Source organism: Dendrobates tinctorius, unplaced genomic scaffold (assembly GCF_039654945.1).
Source record: "Dendrobates tinctorius isolate UK_male_01 unplaced genomic scaffold, ASM3965494v1 ptg000126l, whole genome shotgun sequence".
Taxonomy (NCBI): domain Eukaryota; kingdom Metazoa; phylum Chordata; class Amphibia; order Anura; family Dendrobatidae; genus Dendrobates; species Dendrobates tinctorius.
In genome coordinates this window covers 10,181,070-10,203,417 of record NW_027361794.1, presented here as the reverse complement: position 1 = coordinate 10,203,417, position 22,348 = coordinate 10,181,070, and the positions used below count along the sequence as shown (strand labels likewise).

The 22,348-nt window shown below is 44.2% G+C and overlaps 1 protein-coding gene across 2 annotated transcripts in view; it reads left to right on the top strand.

Annotated features, from left to right (window-relative positions):
* Nucleotides 1-893: 893 nt before the first annotated feature.
* Nucleotides 894-22,348, top strand: part of LOC141047330 (uncharacterized) — a 48,381-nt gene continuing 26,926 nt past the window's right edge. The window contains exons 1-6 of one of the 2 annotated variants that reach the window (XM_073542392.1): nucleotides 894-990; nucleotides 10,912-11,061; nucleotides 11,191-11,370; nucleotides 11,445-11,568; nucleotides 12,598-12,695; nucleotides 12,894-12,984. In XM_073542392.1, the coding sequence (XP_073398493.1) occupies nucleotides 10,984-11,061; nucleotides 11,191-11,370; nucleotides 11,445-11,568; nucleotides 12,598-12,695; nucleotides 12,894-12,984 (571 nt within the window). In that variant the 5' untranslated portion in view covers nucleotides 894-990; nucleotides 10,912-10,983. Of the gene's footprint in view, nucleotides 1,046-10,911; nucleotides 11,062-11,190; nucleotides 11,371-11,444; nucleotides 11,569-12,597; nucleotides 12,696-12,893; nucleotides 12,985-22,348 lie in introns of both variants that reach the window. The other variant, XM_073542391.1, reaches the window with a different exon arrangement.

Sequence of the window (22,348 nt, the reverse complement as noted above, 5' to 3'; positions counted from 1 at the left end):
TGGTACAAACAGTTCATTAAAGAGATCTCTGTATTGCCCTCTGATATACTTGTACATATATATTAGGTCTCCCCTAAGTCTTCTCTTTTCTAGAGTAAATAGACCTAATTTTGATAACCTTTCTGGGTATTGTATTAAATATCACTGTAATATCACTAAGATCTGGGGGGATCCAGTCACTTAGTGGGGGGAATTGTTCTACTATTTACAATGTTACCTGTTCTTAAAGGAGCAACACCAGCAGACGACCGAATACAGCACAGCGGAGTCCTGTATACACTGAGGCCCTGATCATGTGACCCCTGACTCCTCCCCTCCTGTGACCTCATCACAGGTCCTGTGTGCACAGAGGAGCCATATATGTGGAGTGCGGCTCTCCGGATGGAGGTCGGTGCCGGAGGCTCCATTATTCTCTATGTGGAGGTCGGTGCCGGAGGCTCCATTATTCTCTATGTGGAGGTTGGTGCTGGAGGCTCCATTATTCTCTATGTGGAGTGTGGCTCTGTGGGTGGAGGTCGGTGCCGGAGGCTCCATTATTCTCTATGTGGAGTGCGGCTCTGCGGGAGTAGGTAGGTGCTGGAGGCTCCATTATTCTCTATGTGGGGTGCGGCTCTGCGGGTGGAGGTCGGTGCCGGAGGCTCCATTATTCTCTATGTGGAGTGTGGCTCTGCGGGTGGAGGTCGGTGCTGGAGGCTCCATTATTCTCTATGTGGAGTGCGGCTCTGCGGGTGGAGGTCGGTGCTGGAGGCTCCATTATTCTCTATGTGGAGTGTGGCTCTGCGGGTGGAGGTCGGTGCTGGAGGCTCCATTATTCTCTATGTGGAGTGTGGCTCTGCGGGTGGAGGTCGGTGCCGGAGGCTCCATTATTCTCTATGTGGGGTGCGGCTCTGCGGGTGGAGGTCGGTGCCGGAGGCTCCATTATTCTCTATGTGGAGGTTGGTGCTGGAGGCTCCATTATTCTCTATGTGGAGTGTGGCTCTGTGGGTGGAGGTCGGTGCCGGAGGCTCCATTATTCTCTATGTGGAGTGCGGCTCTGCGGGAGTAGGTAGGTGCTGGAGGCTCCATTATTCTCTATGTGGGGTGCGGCTCTGCGGGTGGAGGTCGGTGCCGGAGGCTCCATTATTCTCTATGTGGAGTGTGGCTCTGCGGGTGGAGGTCGGTGCCAGAGGCTCCATTATTCTCTATGTGGAGTGTGGCTCTGCGGGTGGAGGTCGGTGCTGGAGGCTCCATTATTCTCTATGTGGAGTGCGGCTCTGCGGGTGGAGGTCGGTGCTGCAGGCCCCATTATTCTCTATGTGGAGTGTGGCTCTGCGGGTGGAGGTCGGTGCTGGAGGCTCCATTATTCTCTATGTGGAGTGCGGCTCTGCGGGTGGAGGTCGGTGCTGGAGGCTCCATTATTCTCTATGTGGAGTGTGGCTCTGCGGGTGGAGGTCAGTGCCGGAGGTTCCATTATTCTCTATGTGGAGTGCGTCTCTGCGGGTGGAGGTCGGTGCCGGAGGCTCCATTATTCTCTATGTGGAGTGCGGCTCTGCGGGTGGAGGTCGGTGCTGGAGGCTCCATTATTCTCTATGTGGAGTGCGGCTCTGCGGGTGGAGGTCGGTGCTGGAGGCTCCATTATTCTCTATGTGCAGTGTGGCTCTGCGGGTGGAGGTCGGTGCTGGAGGCTCCATTATTCTCTATGTGGAGTGTGGCTCTGCGGGTGGAGGTCGGTGCTGGAGGCTCCATTAGGCCGGAGTCACACTGGCGAGGAATACGGGTGCGTGAGAGGCGCAAAAAGCACGCATTAGACACGGACCAATGATTCTTTATGGGGTCCCTCGTACCAGGCGTATATTTCTCCTCCGTATCCTCCGCTCCGTGCCACTCGCAGCATGCTGCGATTGTCAGCGTACTACGCCCGTAGTACGCCAATGCAAGTCTATGGGTGCGCAAAAAATACGGATTACACACGGAACACACGTGTGACCTGCAAGAAATACGCACCCGGTGTCTTTTAGCAAAGCCGGCAATTCAGTGCGCTATACAGTGAACTCATACTGACAGGTTTAATAAAGAAAGAAAGAATAGATATAGACACATAGAAAATATATATATATATATATATGTGTCTATATCTATTCTTTCATTTCTTTATTAAAACTGTCATAGGGCTCCATTATATGTCCATTTTGCAAGCCTGCGAGAAAATCTCACCATACGGATGCCATACGGATTGCATACGGATGCTTACATGCGCAAAATACGCGACCACACCTTGATTACGGATGACATACGGAGCACTATTTAGGGGTCTGTCATCCGTATTACGCATGTAAAATACTGACCATATTTTGCGCAGGTTAGTGTGACTTCAGCCTTATTCTCTATGTGGAGTGCGGCTCTGCTGGTGGAGATCGGTGCCGGAGGCTCCATTATTCTCTATGTGGAGTGCGGCTCTGCGGGTGGAGATCGGTGCTGGAGGCTCCATTATTCTCTATGTGGAGTGCGGCTCTGCGGGTGGAGGTCAGTGCTGGAGGCTCCATTATTCTCTATGTGGAGTGCGGGTGGAGGTCGGTGCCGGAGGCTCCATTATTCTCTATGTGGAGTGCGGGTGGAGGTCGGTGCCGGAGGCTCCATTATTCTCTATGTGGAGTGCGGCTCTGCGGGTGGAGGTCGGTGCCGGAGGCTCCATTATTCTCTATGTGGAGTGTGGCTCTGCGGGTGGAGGTCGGTGCTGGAGGCTCCATTATTCTCTATGTGGAGTGTGGCTCTGCGGGTGGAGGTCGGTGCTGGAGGCTCCATTATTCTCTATGTGGAGTGCGGCTCTGTGGGTGGAGGTCGGTGCCGGAGGCTCCATTATTCTCTATGTGGAGTGTGGCTCTGCGGGTGGAGGTCGGTGCTGGAGGCTCCATTATTCTCTGTGGAGTGTGGCTCTGCGGGTGGAGGTCGGTGCTGGAGGCTCCATTATTCTCTGTGGAGTGTGGCTCTGCGGGTGGAGGTCGGTGCTGGAGGCTCCATTATTCTCTATGTGGAGTGCGGCTCCGCGGGTGGAGGTTGGTGCTGGAGGCTCCATTATTCTCTATGTGGTGTACGGCTCTGCGGGTGGAGGTCGGTGCCGGAGGCTCCATTATTCTCTATGTGGAGTGCGGCTCTGCGGGTGGAGGTCAGTGCTGGAGGCTCCATTATTCTCTATGTGGAGTGTGGGTGGAGGTCGGTGCCGGAGGCTCCATTATTCTCTATGTGGAGTGCGGCTCTGCGGGTGGAGGTCGGTGCTGGAGGCTCCATTATTCTCTATGTGGAGTGCGGCTCCGCGGGTGGAGGTTGGTGCTGGAGGCTCCATTATTCTCTATGTGGTGTACGGCTCTGCGGGTGGAGGTCGGTGCCGGAGGCTCCATTATTCTCTATGTGGAGTGCGGCTCTGCGGGTGGAGGTCGGTGCTGGAGGCTCCATTATTCTCTATGTGGAGTGCGGCTCTGCGGGTGGAGGTCGGTGCTGGAGGCTCCATTATTCTCTGTGTGTAGTGCGGCTCCGCGGGTGGAGGTTGGTGCTGGAGGCTCCATTATTCTCTATGTGGTGTACGGCTCTGCGGGTGGAGGTCGGTGCCGGAGGCTCCATTATTCTCTATGTGGAGTGCGGCTCTGCGGGTGGAGGTCGGTGCTGGAGGCTCCATTATTCTCTATGTGGAGTGCGGCTCTGCGGGTGGAGATCGGTGCTGGAGGCTCCATTATTCTCTATGTGGAGTGCGGCTCTGCGGGTGGAGGTCAGTGCTGGAGGCTCCATTATTCTCTATGTGGAGTGTGGGTGGAGGTCGGTGCTGGAGGCTCCATTATTCTCTATGTGGAGTGCGGCTCTGCGGGTGGAGGTCGGTGCTGGAGGCTCCATTATTCTCTATGTGGAGTGCGGCTCTGCGGGTGGAGGTCGGTGCCGGAGGCTCCATTATTCTCTATGTGGTGTGCGGCTCTGCCGGTGGAGGTCGGTGCTGGAGATTCCCCATTACTGGGCGTGGGGACATTAACCCCTTCAGTACTGAGGCTCTTTTGGGGTCTCCGTGTGAACAGTGACGTAACAGCTGTGGACAGAATGCGGCTTCGCTGGTTCCCAGCTCCACATTAGACCCCTTCACACAACTGCATGATGAGAGAACAGAATACCAGAGATGTTCTCACACAATGTGATTATTTCCCTCCTCGCTCCGCTCCAGCACAATAATGTAGATACTAGTGATGAGTGAGCCGCTCTCCACTACTTGATCAGGCATCGGGAAACTTGTTACTCGATTATTGCAGATGATAGAGCGCCATGCTCGTGTTCCCAGCCCATAACCATGCAGGGATTGCCCGCCATACACGGTAATACTGGGGCCATGTTGGCTCCTGACATTACTGTGACTGTCCGGCTGCATCACGTTATCGGGTTCATAGAAGACCCAGTGTCGCGATGCTCGGCACACCGTCCTCAGGAAGCCGCTCGGGGAGAGTTGTTATAGGATGGAGCTTAGATTATTGTCAGCCCCCTAAGTATTATCAAGTTGTATCCTTTAGTGTCTTCCATGTGGCGCTATAGGGGGTATTTAACCCCTTCACCCCGAAGCCTGTTTTCACCTTCCTGACCAGGCCAATTGTTACATTTCTGATCGCTGTCACTTTATGAGGTAATAACTCTGGACGCTTCAATAGATCCCACTGATTATGAGAGTTTTTTTCGTGACATATTGTACTTCATGACAGTGGTAAAATGTCTTTAATATAATTTGCGTTTATTTGTGAAAAAATCAGAAATTAGTTGAAAATTTAGCATGTCACACAAAGTGGTTAATAAATACCATTTCCCACATGTCTACTTTTTGTCAGCACAATTGTTGAAACATAATTTTTTTTTTTGTTAGGACGTTATAAGGGTTAAAAGTTGACCAACGATTTCTCATTTTTACAACAAAATTTGCAAAATCTTTTTTAGGGACCACATCACATTTGAAGTGACTTTGTGGGGTCTATATGGCAGAAAATACCCAAAAGTGACACCATTCTAAAAACTGCACCCCTCAAGGTGCTCAAAACCACATTCAAGAAGTTTATTAACCCTTCACAGTGCTTCACAGAAACTGAAGCAACATGGATGCAAAAAAAAAAGTAACTTTTCACTTTTTAGTCACAAAAATGATCTTTTATCCCAAATATTTTTTTTTTTCACAAGGGTAACCGGAGAAAATGGACCACAAAAGTTGTAGCCAGTGGTATGGTAAGAAATGTAGATCTTTATTAATGAAATACGATAAAAACAAGTAAAAAATAATAGTCGGCAAACTAAGGCGACAATTGCCTGCAGGGGGAGATGTACAGCAGATTTACACAGGACTACACAACAGGTAAGGGTACAGATATAGGGTAAGAGTATCCCATGTGATACCTTAAACCTGATATGCAGAGGTCCTAAGCTAGTACAGTGTATAAAGACAAATACATGTAATAAAGATGGACAAAAGAATACCTCTGGTCATCTCCTCCTGCTGGACTGGTGCCAGATCCCAACAGTTGTTTTGGAACGTGGCCATGGTAACACCCCCTTGTGTAATCCTGTCAATAAACCCAGCGCTAACTATTATTATTTTTTTTTTTTTTGCAATACAAAAAATGGACACTACCTAAAAATTTACTCAATGCAAATACAGTGGGTACAAAAAGTATTCAGACCCCTTTGACGGATGCACTCCATCTTGACGGGGAATATCACATGGTCATAAGTATTCAGACCCTTTGCTCAGACACTCATATTTAAGTCACATCCTGTCCATTTTCTTGTGATCCTCCTTGAGATGGTTCTACTCCTTTATTGGAGTTCAGCTGTGTTTAATTAAACTCATAGGACTTGATTTGTAAAGGCACACACCTGTCTATAAGACCTCACAGCTCACAGTGCATGTCAGACCAAATGAGAATCATGAGGTCAAATGAACTGGCCAAGGAGCTCAGAGGCAGAATTGTGGCAAGGCACAGATCTGGCCAAGGTTACAAAAGAATTTCTGCAGTACTCAAGGTTCCTAAGAGCACAGTGGCCTCCATAATCCTTAAATGGAATAAGTTTGGTACCACCAGAAGTCTTCCTAGACCTGGCCATCCAGCCAAACTGAGCAATTGTGGGAGAAGAGTCTTGGTGAAAGAGGTAAAGAAGAACCCCAAGTTCAATGTGGCTGAGCTCCACAGATGCAGTGGGGAGTCTACTATCACTGCAGCCCTCCACCAGTGGGGCCTTTATGGCAAAGTGTCCAGACAGAAGCCTTTCAAGCCCACATAGTTTGCTAAAAAAACACATGAAGGACTCCCAGGCTGAGAAATGAGATTCTCTGGTCTGAGACAAGCATAGAACGTTTTGGTGATAATTCTAAGCGGCATGTGTGGAGAAAACCAGGCACTGCTCATCACCTGCCCAATACAATCCCAACAGTGAAACATGGTGGTGGCAGCATCATGCTATGGGGGTGTATTTCAGCTGCAGGGACAGGATGACTGGTTGCCATTGAAGGAAGCATGAATGTTGCCAAGTACAGAGATATCCTGGATGAAAACCTCTTCCAGAGTGCTTTGGACCTCAGACTTGGCCAAAGGTTTACCTTTCAACAAGACAATGACCCTAAGCCTACAACTAAAATAACAAAGGTGTGGCTTCAGAACAACTCTGTGACCTTTCTTGACTGGCCCAGCCAGAGCCCTGACCTAAACCCAATTGAGCATCTCTGGAGAGACTGAAAATGGCTGTCCACCAACGTTCACCATCCAACCTGACAGAACTGGAGAGGATCTGCAAGGAAGAATGGCAGAGGATCCCCAAATCCAGGTGTGAAAAACTTGTTGCATCATTCCCAAGTAGACTCATGGCTGTACTAGCTCAAAAAGGGTGCTTCTACTCAATACTGAGCAAAGGGTCTGAATACTTATGACCATGTGATATTTCAGTTTTTCTTTTTTAATCTGCAAAAATTTCTACAATTTTTTTTTTTTAATGCAAAAGAAAGACCCTACCTCCCTACCTATACAGCCACTCTGTGCAATTTTTTCCTTTTCTTAGGCTATGTGCACACGTATGCAGAGATTTCTGCATAGAAACCGGACTCCCTTCCCAGAAAATGCGTGGTTTTTTCCATGCGTTTTCTGCGCGTTTTTGCCCAAAAACCGTGCGTTTTTATGCATTTTTTTTCCGCGTGTTTCCAGACCCATAGAAAATATCTAGAAACGCGGAATTTTCCACGAAATTAATGAGCATGCTGCGTTTTTTACCGCGAAGAGGTTTTTTTCGCGGTAAAAAGCTCCTCAATATGCACAAAGTGCAAAATGCATAGAAATGAATGGGAAGCTTATTTTAAGCCATTTTTTTGGCAAATCCGCGAAAAAAATGCTACGTGTGAACACAGCCTAAAACAAAATTGGATGTCACCAAATACTGTGATGCCCGCTACACTAACTACCTATAAAACTACCCTTGCAGTCGGTCCCTGCACCCTGATCGCAGTGCTGTCTCTGGCTTTTAACCCCCTGACAGCTGCGATCGCAGCATTTGGGGGGGGAGGCAGAGGGTCATGGACTCCCTCTGCCTCAGATGAGCATCACCGTGATGTAATCGCGGGGCCCGATCTGTGCCATGATAACCCGGGGATTGTCATGGCAACCTCTGGGTCATCCAGGCACGGAAAGCCGCTGAGACCATGCTCACAGCATGGTGTCAACAGCTTTCTCCATATGCATAATACATTGCAATCCTGGAGCATTGCAATGTATTATACCTGCAACAAAAGTAAAAGTGAAAGTCTCATAAAGGGACTAGGTAAAAAAACAAAACCTTTTTTTAAAAAAAAAAAAAATTAAAAATTTTAAAAAAATTCCCCTAAGGCCGGTTTCACATTTGCGCTTTATAGCGCTGCGACGGCCTGCGCACGGCCGCCGCTAAGCCCCGCCCCCTGCCAGCTCCCTGCCCGCCCCATCCGGTCATCGCCGCCTACTATAGCGCACATGGGCGCTTGTGATCTGCGCACCCTATCTTTAGCATGGGGTGCACAGATCTGCGCTGACCGTGCGCTAGCAGGATTTTGCCGTGCGCTGCGCGCTTTTGAAGGTGCACCGAACGCAGCATGTTGCATTTCGGCGCGCACGGCGCACCTTCAAAGGTGCACGGCAAAATCCTGCTAGCGCACGGTAGGCGGCGATGACCGGTTGGGGTGGGCAGGCCTAATACACTTTTTTTAATGTAAAAAAATAAACTAAAATACACATTTTTGGTATCAAAAAGACATATAAAGAAACATGTTACCGCTGAAAACGTGATCTTGTCCCGCAAAAAACAAGCAGCCATACAGCTCCATCAGCGGAAAAATAAGAAAGTCATAGCTCGCAGAATAAAGTGATGCAAAAATAATTATTTTTTTCTCTAAAAGTTTATATTGTGTGTAACAAAAAAGATATAAATGAGGTATCGCTGTAATCGTAGTGACCTAAAGAATAAAACTGCCTTATCAATTTTACCACACGTGGAATAGAGGGGGGGAAAAAAAAGCAATTCCTGAATTGCTGGTTTTTGTTCATTCTGCTTCCACAAAAATCAGAATAGGAAGCAATCAAAAAACATTGTGTGCCCGAAAATGGTAGCAGTAAAAACGTCAGCTCATCCCGCAAAAGAAAAGCCCCCACATGACTCTGTCGGCCAAAATATAGAAAAATCATAGCTCTCAAAATACGGTGATGCAAAAATTTCTTACAAATAATTCTTCCAAAAAAAAGCGTCTTTTAGTGTGTGACAGAAGCTAAACACGAAAAAAGGATATAAATCTGGTATCGCTGTAATCGTTCCGACCCAAGGAATAAAGTCGCCATATCACTAATACTGCACGAGGAACGGCGTAAAAAATAAAACCAATTCTTCACCTTTTGTGGATTTGTTCATTCTGCCTCCCAAAGATCGCAGTAAGGCGATCACAGTGGTTTACCCCCACATATGGGGTATCAGCGTACTCTCAACAAATTGCAGAACAACTTTTGGGGTCCTGTTACCCTTGGGAAAATAAAAATTTTGGGGCATAAAGATAATTTTTGTGGAAAAAATGACTTTTTTTTTTTTTTTATTTTCACGGCACTACGTTATAAACTTCTGTGAAGCACTTGGGGCTTCGAAGTGCTCACCACACATCTAGATAAGCTCCTTGGGGGGGTCTAGTTTCCAAAATGGGGTCACTTGTGGGGGGTTTCCACAGATTAGGCACATCAGGGCCTCTCCAAACGCGACATGGCAACCGCTCTCAATTCCAGCCAATTTGACATTCAAAATCTCAAATGATGCTCCTTCCCTTCTGAGCACAGCCGTGCGCCTAAAGATTGGTCTTCCTCCACATATGGGGTATCGGTGTACTCAGGAGCAATTGCCCAACAAATATTGTGTTCATTTTCTCCTGATAATCTTGACAAAATAAAAAAAATTGTGTTCAAAGAAAAGTTTTGGGGTAAAAAAAAAAAAGTTAAATGTTCATTTTTTTTCCTTCCACATTACTTAATTCTTGTGAAGTACCTAAGGGGTTAATAAACTTCTTGAATGTGCTTTTCAACACCTTGAGGGGTGCAGTTTTTAGAATGGTGTCCCTTTTGGGTATCTTCTGTCATATTGACCCCTCCCAAACTCACTTCAAATGTGATGTGGTCTCTATAAAAAAAAGTTTTGTAAATTTTGTTGGAAAAATGAGAAATCGCTGGTCAACTTTTAACCCTTATAACTTCCTAACAAAAAGAAATTTGGGGTTCCAAAATTGTGCTGATGTAAAGTAGACATGTGGGAAATGTTATTTATTAACTATTTTTTGCGATGCATCTCTCTGATTTAAGGGCATAAAAATTAAAAGTTTGAAAATTGCAAAATTTTAAAAATGTTCGCCATATTTCCATTTTTTTCATAAATAAACGCAAGTCATATCGAAGAAATTTTACCACTATCCTAAAGTACAATATGTCACGAAAAAAAATCTCAAGCGGCGGGATCCGTGGAAGCATTCCAGAGTTATAAGTACATAAAGTCACAGTTGTCCGATTTCAAAATTAAGGCCTGGTCGTTAATGGGTTAAGCATAGCAAATCAATAAGTACATGACAAAAAAAATAGTCTTGTAAAGAATAAAGCCGAAAGTTCAAAGTGTCAAAATGACAAACGGAGACATGAAGAACAAAAAAGCTTGCTAAAGCAATGGAAGGCAGAAGTAATTTGGAGGCAAGAAAAGCCTCATTATGGTGTAAAGGCAGTATTATCACCTGCTACCAGCATGATGGCGAGGAGGACCCGCCCAGTAACTAGGTTGCTCCATATTATCGAGTATTTGGGGCAGAGGGCATTCAGCCGATTTCTGTCACACCTTAGATGCCATGTTTGCTTTTGACAACAGCAAGTGGTTAAACTGCCAGTGTTTTTGTTGCAGCGGCACCTGTGCCGTCCCTGTGATGTACATCTATGTTCTGGGGCCCAAAGCCTTCAGGGAGGAAGAGAAACATTCGTACAGACGATCAGTGGTGATGAAGTCAGTGACGGACTCTGGCCAAATATGTTTCTACTGTAGAGCCGTAGTAGAAGATGAAGATGTCGTCCTCATCATGAAGTAGTTATTTCTCCTGTCACGTGTAATGAATATCTCCTGCAGTATTGCTAATGCCGATTCCAGTGTCGGTAATGAGACGAGAATTAGCGTTATGGAAGATGAGTCTACATGAGGAACGTATTCAGCTGCTGACTCCGAGGGAGAAACTGCTTGTTGTCTGTGGCCTAAATATATAGGTTTTATTAGTAGATGGAAAGAAGGAAACTAAATACTGTAAAATAATAAATCTCCTCATATGTTTACCTTATTATCTCCAGTAATTGTATTATTACACAGGATCTTTATGATGTTACATCGGCTCATCTTCTCATTCAGGTCTCTACAATATCGGATCCTCTCAGTGACTATCTTCTATAAAAGAGAATTTTCCTGATTTACTCATCAAGGATGGATATGGACAGAGACAAGATGGCGGAGAGGATATTACACCTCACCCTAGAGATCCTCTTCCGGCTTACTGGAGAGGTGAGAGATTCTGATGACGTCACATTACATCATTCTTATCTATGGGAATAACAGATGGACAGAACTGGAGAGGTGAGGACTCTGGAAATGTCTGTAGTGAGATTTATTAATGTGTCTCTCCATAACCAGGATTACACAGTAGTGAAGAAGACCTCTAGTGAGCGCTGTCAGGACCCTGTGTCTGAGGGATGCAGAAGACCCCTGAACCCAATCACAGGGCCTCCACCTCACCCCCTGATACGTGAGGTCATCAATGACCAGAAGATCCTAGACCTCACCTACAAGATGATTGAGCTGCTGACTGGAGAGGTGACACTGCTGGGACATTTTACACTAAAGCTATGAAGGGATCGGGGGGATGACGGTATCATTGTATGTGTCAGGTTCCTATAAGGTGTCAGGATGTCGCTGTCTATTTCTCCATGGAGGAGTGGGAGTATTTAGAAGGACACAAAGATCTGTACAAGGAAGTCATGATGGAGGTTCCCCAGCCCCTCAAATCACGAGGTAATAGACAGGAATAAATACGCACGGCCTGTAATTACGTCTATACATACAAGAATGGAGTGAAAACAATCCACCAAGATAAGTAAAAGTGAAATATTTTATTAGACTAAATATATGAAAGGCACCAAGAGACGTTAAAAGAACCATGTCAATGACCGAGCTATAGAGGACAAGGAATCAGGTGCAACTAAAAATCAGAGCTTGGTAGTAAAACATGTAGATTAACTAAAGCAACAGTGCTTCAAGTCTATCCAGGAAAAATAGTGAGACATATGTGGCCGTGTCAGCATAGGTACAATAGGTAGAATGTCCCATATACCATCATAGTCATAATACGTGCTGGTGCTGACCATGGCAACACAAGAATCACATGAAGTTAATGCTCTTGCCCATAGCTGTCCTGCAGATCGTACGTGCGGCCCAAACGCGCGTTTCGCGTGGGCTTCGTCAGGGCGCTGCCACATATGTCCAAAGACATGTCCACACTCCAAAGACATACTGATAGGGAATTTAGATTGTGAGCCTCATCGGGGACAGTGATGATAATGTGTGCAAACTGTAAAGCGCTGCGGAATATGTTAGCGCTATATAAAAATAAACATTTAAAGATTTATATGTCTCACTAACTATTTTTGCGGGATAGACTTGAAGCACTGTCACTTTAGTTAATCTACATGGTTTACTACCAGGCTCTAACTATGCTGTACATGTGTACTTGCACAGGATTTTTTGTTGCACATGATTCCTTGTCTTCTATAGCTCGGTTATTGATATGGTTCTTTTTAATGTCTTTTGGTGCCTTTCATATATTTAGTCTAATAAAATATTTCTCTTTTACTTATCTTGGTGGATTGTTTTTTACCCCATTCTTGTATGTATACAAATTGTTGGGAGTAATTTTCATGGCTATGGTTACATATGCCTTGGACCACCTGTAATAGAATGTGTTCTTTCCTAAAGACTTTGTATTAGGCCTATAATTATCTGTATGTAAAGAATGAATTCAGTCCCTATATGTGTTTCCTCCAGATCTATCCAGTAAGAGGACAACACCAGAGAGATGTCCCCGTCCTCTTCTTCCACAGGACTGTAAACAAGAAGATCCCAATGTTCCTCAGGATCATCAGGTAGATGGAGAGAAGGTGTCATGAGATCTCCCCTATGATGTGTAGACGGCTGTGAAGGTCTTGTGCTCAGTCTTGTTTTATCCACCAGTATTATATGTTTTATACTTGTGTAATGAGAACGGTGGAGATGGCAGGATTAGAGCTGACCATAGATGTGACTTCTCCATCTGTCTGTGACTTTTACTATATTTGTTTCAGGGTGAAGATCTGACCCATATTAATACTACAGAGACATATGTGAGGGGCGATGAGTGGTGTAAGGAGGAGATTCCTACATATGACTACCCAGGTGAGTAGTAACCACTAAATGCAGAGAAGTCACAGATTCTTCTCAGTCACCGGCTGTGGCTGCTTTATCGGTGATATAGTCCGGCCGTATCGCAATCGTGTGATCGCCATTTTGTCTCTAGATCACAATATTCTCCTCCTCCCAAAACTTTTGTAATTACTTTGGGGATTCAAAGCCCTTTTTATAGAACTTACCACCTGAAGGATCCACCTACCCCCTGAGTTTAGGAGACGCTGACCGTTACCTGCCCAGGTGTGTAAACTTTAAAACCAAATGCCAGCGTACGTAGAATGTGCCGACAAGTTAGAAAATCACTTGAAGAAAAATATTATGATGAGCCTGTAAGAGAAAGCGGAGGGTAATGATGCTGTTGGCTTCCTAGAACCCGATTTTATTGGATGAATCTACCTTCTCTCCCTTCTGTGCTGCTGAATGTCTCATATGGTCCCTACAAGACCAGGTCCAGTCTTTCTGGCCAAATTTCACTTTTATGATCAACAACATTAAATGTGCAGTGAAGCCAAGTGTGAATTTCTGTACAATAACAGAGTTTCCCTTTATCCTGACTTTTCAGTTTCTTTTAAGACTGACTAATTTCAAACAGGATTGTTATTACACCTGTGCCACGATATATCTCTAAGCTGTGCGTGGCTGATGGCTGTAATATACATTTTTTTTTTTCATGCCTGCAGGAGATGTGTTGGCATTAATGATGAGCGAGCACTAAATTGCTTGGGTGCTCATTGCTCGAATCGAGCAAATTGGAATACTCACGTACTCGGAGAGACCAATGTAACTATATGGGAGACCCCCGGGGTCCTTTCAAGGTCAGAAAATGATGGGAACATCATGGCAACTGCCCGTGGAAGCATTTCTCATTCCTAGGTCACTGCTCTAAACAATGTTGTCAGAGTTTCATGCCCTTTTTACAGGCGCACCCAAAAACCTACAAAAACTAAATCAAAATGGATTTTGCTGGGAAATATGTTAAGGAACATCCTTTCCAGGGTAATGACTTTATCTAATCCAAAATAATGAACCCAAAACAAAAATGTTCCTCCACCACTTGGGCTATGTTCACACACAGCGTTTTTGAGGCTGTTTGCAGCTTTAGCATCGCTTTCAACCAATACAAATGCATTCACTGGGAAATGTCATTGTAACATTTAACAACCTTAGCTGGCCATGTGGTGTGTGACACATAAGCAGACACATCTTGTTTCATTTATAAAGGAGGGACTCTTAGGCTGTGTTCACACACAGCGGTTTTTTTTCACGTTTTTCCCACGGATTTACCAAAAAAGCTGCTTAAAAGAAGATTCATTTTAATAAAGAAGAAAAATTCCAGCTTCCATAAATTCAATGCGTTTTATTCAAGCATAAAAATGACAGCACCAGACAATCCACATCAGTGCAGAGTAAGAAGGCAGAAGCTACGCGTTTCCAACACTTAACTGTTCTTTTTCCAAGTTACTGACACATCACACTCCTGCGGTATATATCACCATCAACTAATTGCCTTTCCCACACAGATGGTGCATAATGACCACACTTACATAGATTGTTAGAACCACAGAATGCAAAAAAGAAGACAATTTATATACAATTATAAATGCAAAACCAATAAATGGATAAAAGGCAGTACAAAAAACAAACAATCAGTAATGAAATAGTTTCGTTGCGAAGCATTGAGTCCAAAAAGAACACATGTTCTCAGCCGAAGCATCCAAAAGGCTTCTGTGGTCATTAATTGCCGCTTCAGATCTCCACCTCTTGCTGAAGTAAAAACCTTCTCAATTCCCACAACTTGAAAAGGAGAGATATCTCTATTGTGCTGGGAGATAAAATGTTTAGAGGCGAAGGACATTGCCCGATTGGAGCTGCTGAGAGAAAAAATATCGGTTGTGTGTTCTGAAATTCTCCCTTTCAGTTTGCGCATGGTGCAACCAACATAGTTTAATTTGCATTTAGTGCACATGATTAAATATAGAACATTTTTCGTGTTGCAATTGATAAAATTTTGAATTTTAAACTGCTGTACGAACTGCTATCCCAAAATGAATGCATCACCTTGGAAGGAGCACAAGTTCTGCACCTGTTCCCACCACAGCGATAAAATCCTATGTGACTGAGCCAGGTCGATTTGCGATTATTTTGGTTCAAAAAGCTTGGAGAAATAATATTCCCTGTTGTAACCGCTTTCTTAGCGACTATTTGGCAGCCTTCAGACAAAATAACTGAGCGTGTCGTCTTCATTTAAAATCCCCATATTTTTACGAAAAATTCACTTGATTTGATTACATTGTGGGCTGTAATTGAAAGAACACACCATTTTTTTTTATTTTTTGTCTCTGACAAATTGTGGTTACCAGAATCTGTGACCAAAAGTTTGCTGCGGTTTTTATCCTGAACAATCGTTTTAGCACGAGCTAAAGACCAATGGGGATAACCACGTTTTAATTTGTTGCAACAAGAGGCAATTTCTTTAGAGTATCAGTTTCACTACAATTTCTGGTTAATCTCGTTAGCTCACCAACCGGAACGGCTTTAATGGTGTGACTAGGATGACTACTCCGGGCGTGCAGAATATTATTTCCTGCAAGAGGCTTACTAAAAGTAGAGGTAATAGGGGCATCTGTTTTGCCTTCCAATTTTTGATCTAATAAAGAAATACACTTTTGATCAAATTGGTGTGTAAACCGCAAATTGAAACGATTTTTATTCAAATACCCAACAAATTCAGGTATGGCAGACACATCCCCACTCCAGATAATGAGTGTATCATCAATGTATCTGCCATACCAGAAGATGTCGGGCACAAAACGATTGTCAGAGGTATACAGAAAACATTCCTGACAGTATGCCATAACCAGATTAGCAATGCTTGGGGAGTGTTTGCCCCCCCATGGAAACTCCCTTACGCTGCAGAAAAAATTCTTGATTAAACAAAAAATAAATTCGCTCCAAGATAAAACATATATGGCAGAAATGATATATTCACATAGATCTTTTGAATAATCACTATATTTGTTCAAGTGGAATTCAACCGCCTCAATCATGATGTTTTGTGGTATGGATGTGTATAGTGCAATAACATCACATCCAACCTAACAAAAATTATCCTTCCAAATAATCCCAGACAATTGATTTAGGACTTCTTTGGAGTCCTTTAGAAATCCCACCGTGCGCACACATAAGGGCTGTAATAGCGAGTCAAGCCAGTGGCTGAAGTGCTCTGTTAATGAGCCAATGTCCGATACTATAGGTCGCATAGGAGGAGGATTAACCCCTTTGTGTACTTTAAGCAACGCATGTAATATAGGAATTACTGGATGTTCAACCTTGATATATTAATAATAATAATCTTTATGTAGCGCCAACATATTCCGCAGCGCTTTACAGTTTAACAGTTTCAAAACACAAGTCATAAGTAACAACGTTGACAATACAGTAATTAAAGTAAAATAAGACGCCCCTGCTCGTGAGAGCTTACAATCTACAATGAGGTGGGGGAGATACAAGGTACTGGTGTGTATTTACAATGATGGTCCAGCCATCTTGAGAAGGTGGGGGACAGAGATAGTGAGTGGGCTACATACTTACACTTGCACATAAAATGAGTGATTAGTGAACATGATGGGCTGCTCTGAATGTGTTTTGAGAGAGCACCTAAAACTGCAAAGTGTGGATAGTCCTAATTTCTTGTGGTAGAGCATTCCAGAGGATTGGCGCAGCGCGGGAAAAGTCTTGGGAGTGGGAGGTGTGGATTAGTGCAGAGGTTAGTTGAGTCTTTCCAACTGGGTCTTCGTTAACACCCCAAGTGAAAAACCTTCCTCAGTAAATTTAAACAATTCCTTCTGAAATTTCAGTCGGGTTTGCAGATAACTTAATATAAGTAGATTCATCATTCAACAACGAGTTAACCTGCTGTACATAAATCTCCCTATCCATGATCACTGTCAGTCCACCCTTATCAGCTTTTTTAACAATGATGTGTGACATCTCTTTAATCTCCCATAGCGCATTGCACTGTTTGAAACTGAGATTACTGTTTTCTTTACAAGATATGGTGGACTGATCAAGTGATCTTTATTCACGCTCCATAGCGCACTGAAATTTCTCCATGCAATCAGCCCTGGAGTTGACTGGGTAAAAATAAGGGTTTTTTGTCATTAAATTTTCTGCATAACACACCACCCTTTCTCGTCTCACATTTTCCTGATCCAATTCCTCTAGGTGTTTTAACGCTAGTTGTTCCCCAAACCTTAAACTACCATAGATGTTTTCAGAATGATCAACAACACTCAATTCACATGATTTCTCATCAAAAAAATGTTTCCTCACCATCAAATTTCGGATTAATCTGTTAACAGCTCAAAGTGTATGAAATAAATCAAAACTTTTATCTGGTGCAAAATTTAAACCAAGTGACAACACCTGTAACTGCTCATTTGTTAAAGTACTGCTGGAAATATTCAATACATTGGAAAAATCATTTGCATTGGAAAGGGAAGAAAAACCGCATACTACTTCTTGTTGCGGGTGGCCATCCTGGTATACGTTCCTGTGCTTGCGGCCCCCGCGTTTTTACGTTTTTTGTAAATGGTCTTCTAGGTCTCCTATAATAGGATTTCCCTTTACCATAAAAATTGTCCTCAGAGGCATTATGCTCATGATGAATTTCATTAACGCTCTTATTCAGCGACTCTGCATCTGACGAACTGAAAGACACATGCCGTTCAAATGAATCAGCTGCTCTGCTGTGGTGCTTTAAAACAGAACATGGGGTGGACGGTGACTTAGCCCACCTTCCCCACTCATAGACTTGATTATTTTTATAATCTCCAATGTCCCATTCAAATTTATTCTTCTTACGATTCATGATAGAATTTCCCAACTTAGAGACTGTCAGCTGAATGTTGGCTAATTGTTCCATGAGTCTTGCACATTCATTCTGCTCCAACTTCACTTTAATAGCCGTTGTTACGTGCTACAGAACCACTCGGCACCCAGAATATATTGTGCAGTTATATGTATATATAATAGGTTCCATGTGAGATGCATGTCCCTAATGTATCAGCAGTGTCCGCCCTCCCCCCACCTTTGTAATTCCCACAGTAAACATCGGCAGGCTCCGGCCACCTGCGGCTTTTGTAATGCATGTCTGGCCTGCCGCTTTTCTATTGGCCTGCCCTCTGTATCTGTGTGATATATTCTGTCTCCTGTGAGTAAAGTGTTGTCAGACTGGAAGTACGTGGAGAAGCAGTGATCTTTTATATGCGCCCATGTAACCAAGGAATTCCAGCCAGCGTCATTCATTCACACTCCAGCCAACGCAGAGCGGACCTCCGAAAACACGGGGTGGTACTGAAAGAGGTACTCCAGCTTGGTAGACCCCATTACAGCCGTGATATCAGCTTGAATTTTTTTTCAGGCTTTCAGCTTCATATTTCATAATAAGCTGTATGTTTTGTGCCCGACATCTTCTGGTATGGCAGATACATTGATGATACACTCATTATCTGAAGTGGGGATGTGTCTGCCATACCTGAATTTGTTGGGTATTTGAATAAAAATCGTTTTAATTTGCGGTTTACACACCAATTTGATCAAAAGTGTATTTCTTTTTTAGATCAAAAATTGGAAGGCAAAACAGATGCCCCTCTTATTACCTCTACTTTTAGTAAGCCTCTTGCAGGAAATAATATTCTGCACGCCCGGAGAAGTCATCCTAGTCACACCATTAAAGCCGTTCCGGTTGGTGAGCTAACGAGATTAACCAGAAATTGTAGTGAAACTGATACTCTAAAGAAATTGCCTCTTGTTGCAACAAATTAAAAAAACGTGGTTATCCCCATTGGTCTTTAGCTCGTGCTAAAACGATTGTTCAGGATAAAAACCGCAGCAAACTTTTGGTCACAGATTCTGGTAACCACAATTTGCCTGAGACACAAAATAAAAAAAATGGTGTGTTCTTTCAATTACAGCCCACAATTTAATCAAATCAAGCGAATTTTTCGTAAAAATATGGGGACTTGAATGAAGACGACACTCTCAGTTATTTTGTCTGAAGGCTGCCACCAAATAGCCGCTAAGAAAGCGGTTACAACAGGGAATATTATTTCTCCCAAGTTTTTTTTTTTTTAACCAAAATAATCGCAAATCGACCTGGCTCAGTCACATAGGATTTTATCGCTGTGGTGGGAACAGGTGCAGAACTTGTGCTCCTTCCAAGGTGATGCATTCATTTTGGGATAGCAGTTCTGTGCAACAGTTTAAAATTCAAAATTTTATCAATTGCAACACAAAAAATGTTCTATATTTAATCATGTGCACTAAATGCAAATTAAACTATGTTGGTTGTACCATGCGCAAACTGAAAGGGAGAATTTCAGAACACATAACCGCTATTATTTCTCTCAGCAGCTCCAATCGGGCAATGTCCTTCGCCTCTAAACATTTTATCTCCCAGCACAATAGAGATATCTCTTCTTTTCAAGTTGTGGGAATTGAGAAGGTTTTTACTTCAGCAAGAGGTGGAGATCTGAAGCGGCAATTAATGACCACAGAAGCCTTTTGGATGCTTCGGCTGAGAACGTGTGTTCTTTTTGGACTCAATGCTTCGCAACGAAACTGTTTCATTACTGATTTGTTTATTTGTTTTTTTTTTTGTACTGCCTTTTATCCATTTATTGTTTTTGCATTTATAATTGTATATAAATTTTCTTTGTTAGAACCACAGAATGCAAAAAAACAAAAATCTATGTAAGTGTGGTCATTATGCACCATCTGTGTGGGAAAGGCAATTAGTTGATGGTGATATATACCGCAGGAGTGTGATGTGTCAGTAACTTGGAAAAAGAACAGTTAAGTGTTGGAAACGCGTAGCTTCTGCCTTCTTACTCTGCACTGATGTGGATTGTCTGGTGCTGTCATTTTTATGCTTGAATAAAACGCATTGAATTTATGGAAGCTGGAATTTTTCTTCTCTTTTGATATTTTACGTGGGACTACACGGTATCCGTGCTTCCTTTGCACCACTGCCAAGACAGGTGAGCTGGTTTCATTTTTCTTATCATTCATTTTAATGCATTTTGCACTTTTTGTGCAAATTGATGCGTTTTTTTTTTTTTTCCACGAAAAAAAAGCTTTGCTGTAAACGCAGCATGCTCATTAATTTCGCGGAAAATTCCCCATTTCTAGCTATTTTCTATGTGTCTGGGGACGTGCGGCAAAAACGCGCCGAAAAAAACATGCGTTTTCTGGGAAGGAGTCGGGTTTTTATGCAGAAATATTCTGCATACGTGTGCACATAGCCTTAAAGTCACAGAGCCTATTTTTACAGGGGCATCGGGCAGTATTAATCTTCTTAACAGGCCATTATTAAACAGTGGGTCGTCTATGCTGTTATTGCCTATGCAGTGAATGGATGGGCTGCCAAGAACTATGATGCACCCCCAATACCCCTTTCTAGAGAGGTACAGGAGGGCTTCCTGAAAAAATGTTGGATTTAGTGCAAGGCCTGGCCTGCCCCAAAGTTACATGCACCCCCAATAAGCTTTTCAAGCCACATACTGGATGGCCATAGGAAAATCCACTTCACGTTACTCATTTTGTACTCCCATACTCTTTTCTTATGCATTGAATGCAAGGCAGGCTTTGCATTCATACTGTCAACCTCACGCTCTGACCGGTGGGCGTGAGCCAGGGGGTTGTAGCTCCACTGTGCCACAAACCAGGCTATCCTGGAAGGGGCGTGACTAAGACGGCTGCCTTGGTTTTCGCTGGAGCCTCTGGTGAGGTCAGGCTTGTACGGCAGGTGCCAAGCCAGGGTGGTGTCTGGCTGTGGCTGCTGATCCCACTTGGGGAGATGATGGCATGACTGAGACATTGGCAAGCAGGCACGGCTTGAGACACAGGGCAAACAGGTGAGGTGTATGAAGGTACAACGCGTGCAAGTACTGGTACAGACAGGAGTGGAGTAAGAATGAAGCGACAGGTTTGGACCTGTTCACACAGGAGGGGAACCCCAAGGCTGCGGAAAAGAGCTGGATAGCAGCAAGAGGTTTTGCAGCAGCAGAGTCGCAGGGGTGCAAGGCAGGCAGAGCCGCAGGAGTGCGGTGCAGGCAGTTCCGCAAGAGTGCATAGCACAAGCAGACATGGAGGACACAAGGCAAGACACAGCAGGGAAAGAAGCCAAAGACAAGGAGACTGATAGATAAAGGTATGACAGAGTTCAGACAGGGTACTAGTGCGAGACAAGCAACAGGACCAAGGACAGAGGGACCAGAGTATACACAGATACAAAGCAAGGCTAGGAGCAACAGGACAGGGACCAGGAAATGCTGCCTCCTGGAGGGCGGAAAGACAGGTAGAAAACCTAGCTATGACAAAGACACAGAGACCAGGATATTCTGCCTCCTGGAGGGCAGACAGAGAGAACCAAGCAAGGCTAGGAGTAAGACTTCCAGAGAAGGAGATACACAGAACAAGACCTGGCAGCTCACTAGCAAGACACTGAGTTAACACATTGCACAGGCAGAGTCCACTGGGTGCAGCTGCCCTAAATACTAGAGGCCTCTTGGTAATTGGTCAGGAGCACATTAGGCAGGTGCACACTGTTTCCATAAGAACCAGAGAGCCAGCGCCGCCCCTCTATGCACACAGCCAGGAAACATGCAGAGAGCAGACAGGCAGCAAGAGGTACAGAGCATGGAGCTGGCAGTAGACACAAATCACAGCATGACCTGGAGCAGTGAGTAAGTTGGTGTGTGAGGGATTATAGGCCATGCAGTGATGCCAGCAGGGTTGTTACAGCTACGAAGTTATATGCCCCCCAATAAGCCTTTGAACCCACAAACTGGAAAATCCACTTCACATTATTTATTTTGTACTCCCATACTCTTATGTATGGACTGCAAGGCCTGCCCTGCTATCAAGTCATATGCACCCCAATAACCCCAATCCTTAGATGAAACATGAAGGAGGGCCTCATAAAAAAAATAAAAAAAAATGCCCCATTACAAAGGAGCAGGTCTCATAGACTTGTAATGCCCATACACTAAGTGTATGGGCTGACAAACCATTCCCCCTGGGGGTAGATATCAACAAAGTGTGTACTTTTTTTTTTTTTTTTTTTAGAGGCATCATAAGCACCTTGCAAAACTGGAATGTGATTTCCTACACAGTTGCTGCTGGGAAAGTGCAAGCTTTTAGTAAAAATATAGCGGATGAATCATTGGATGAAGTGATCAGAAAAAGGGGCATGATGATGACAGGAATGGGAAAGTACATGATTAATAACAGCAGTGGCTTTGGGAGGTATGAGATCCGGGATACAGCCTACAATGATTCATTGTTTAGC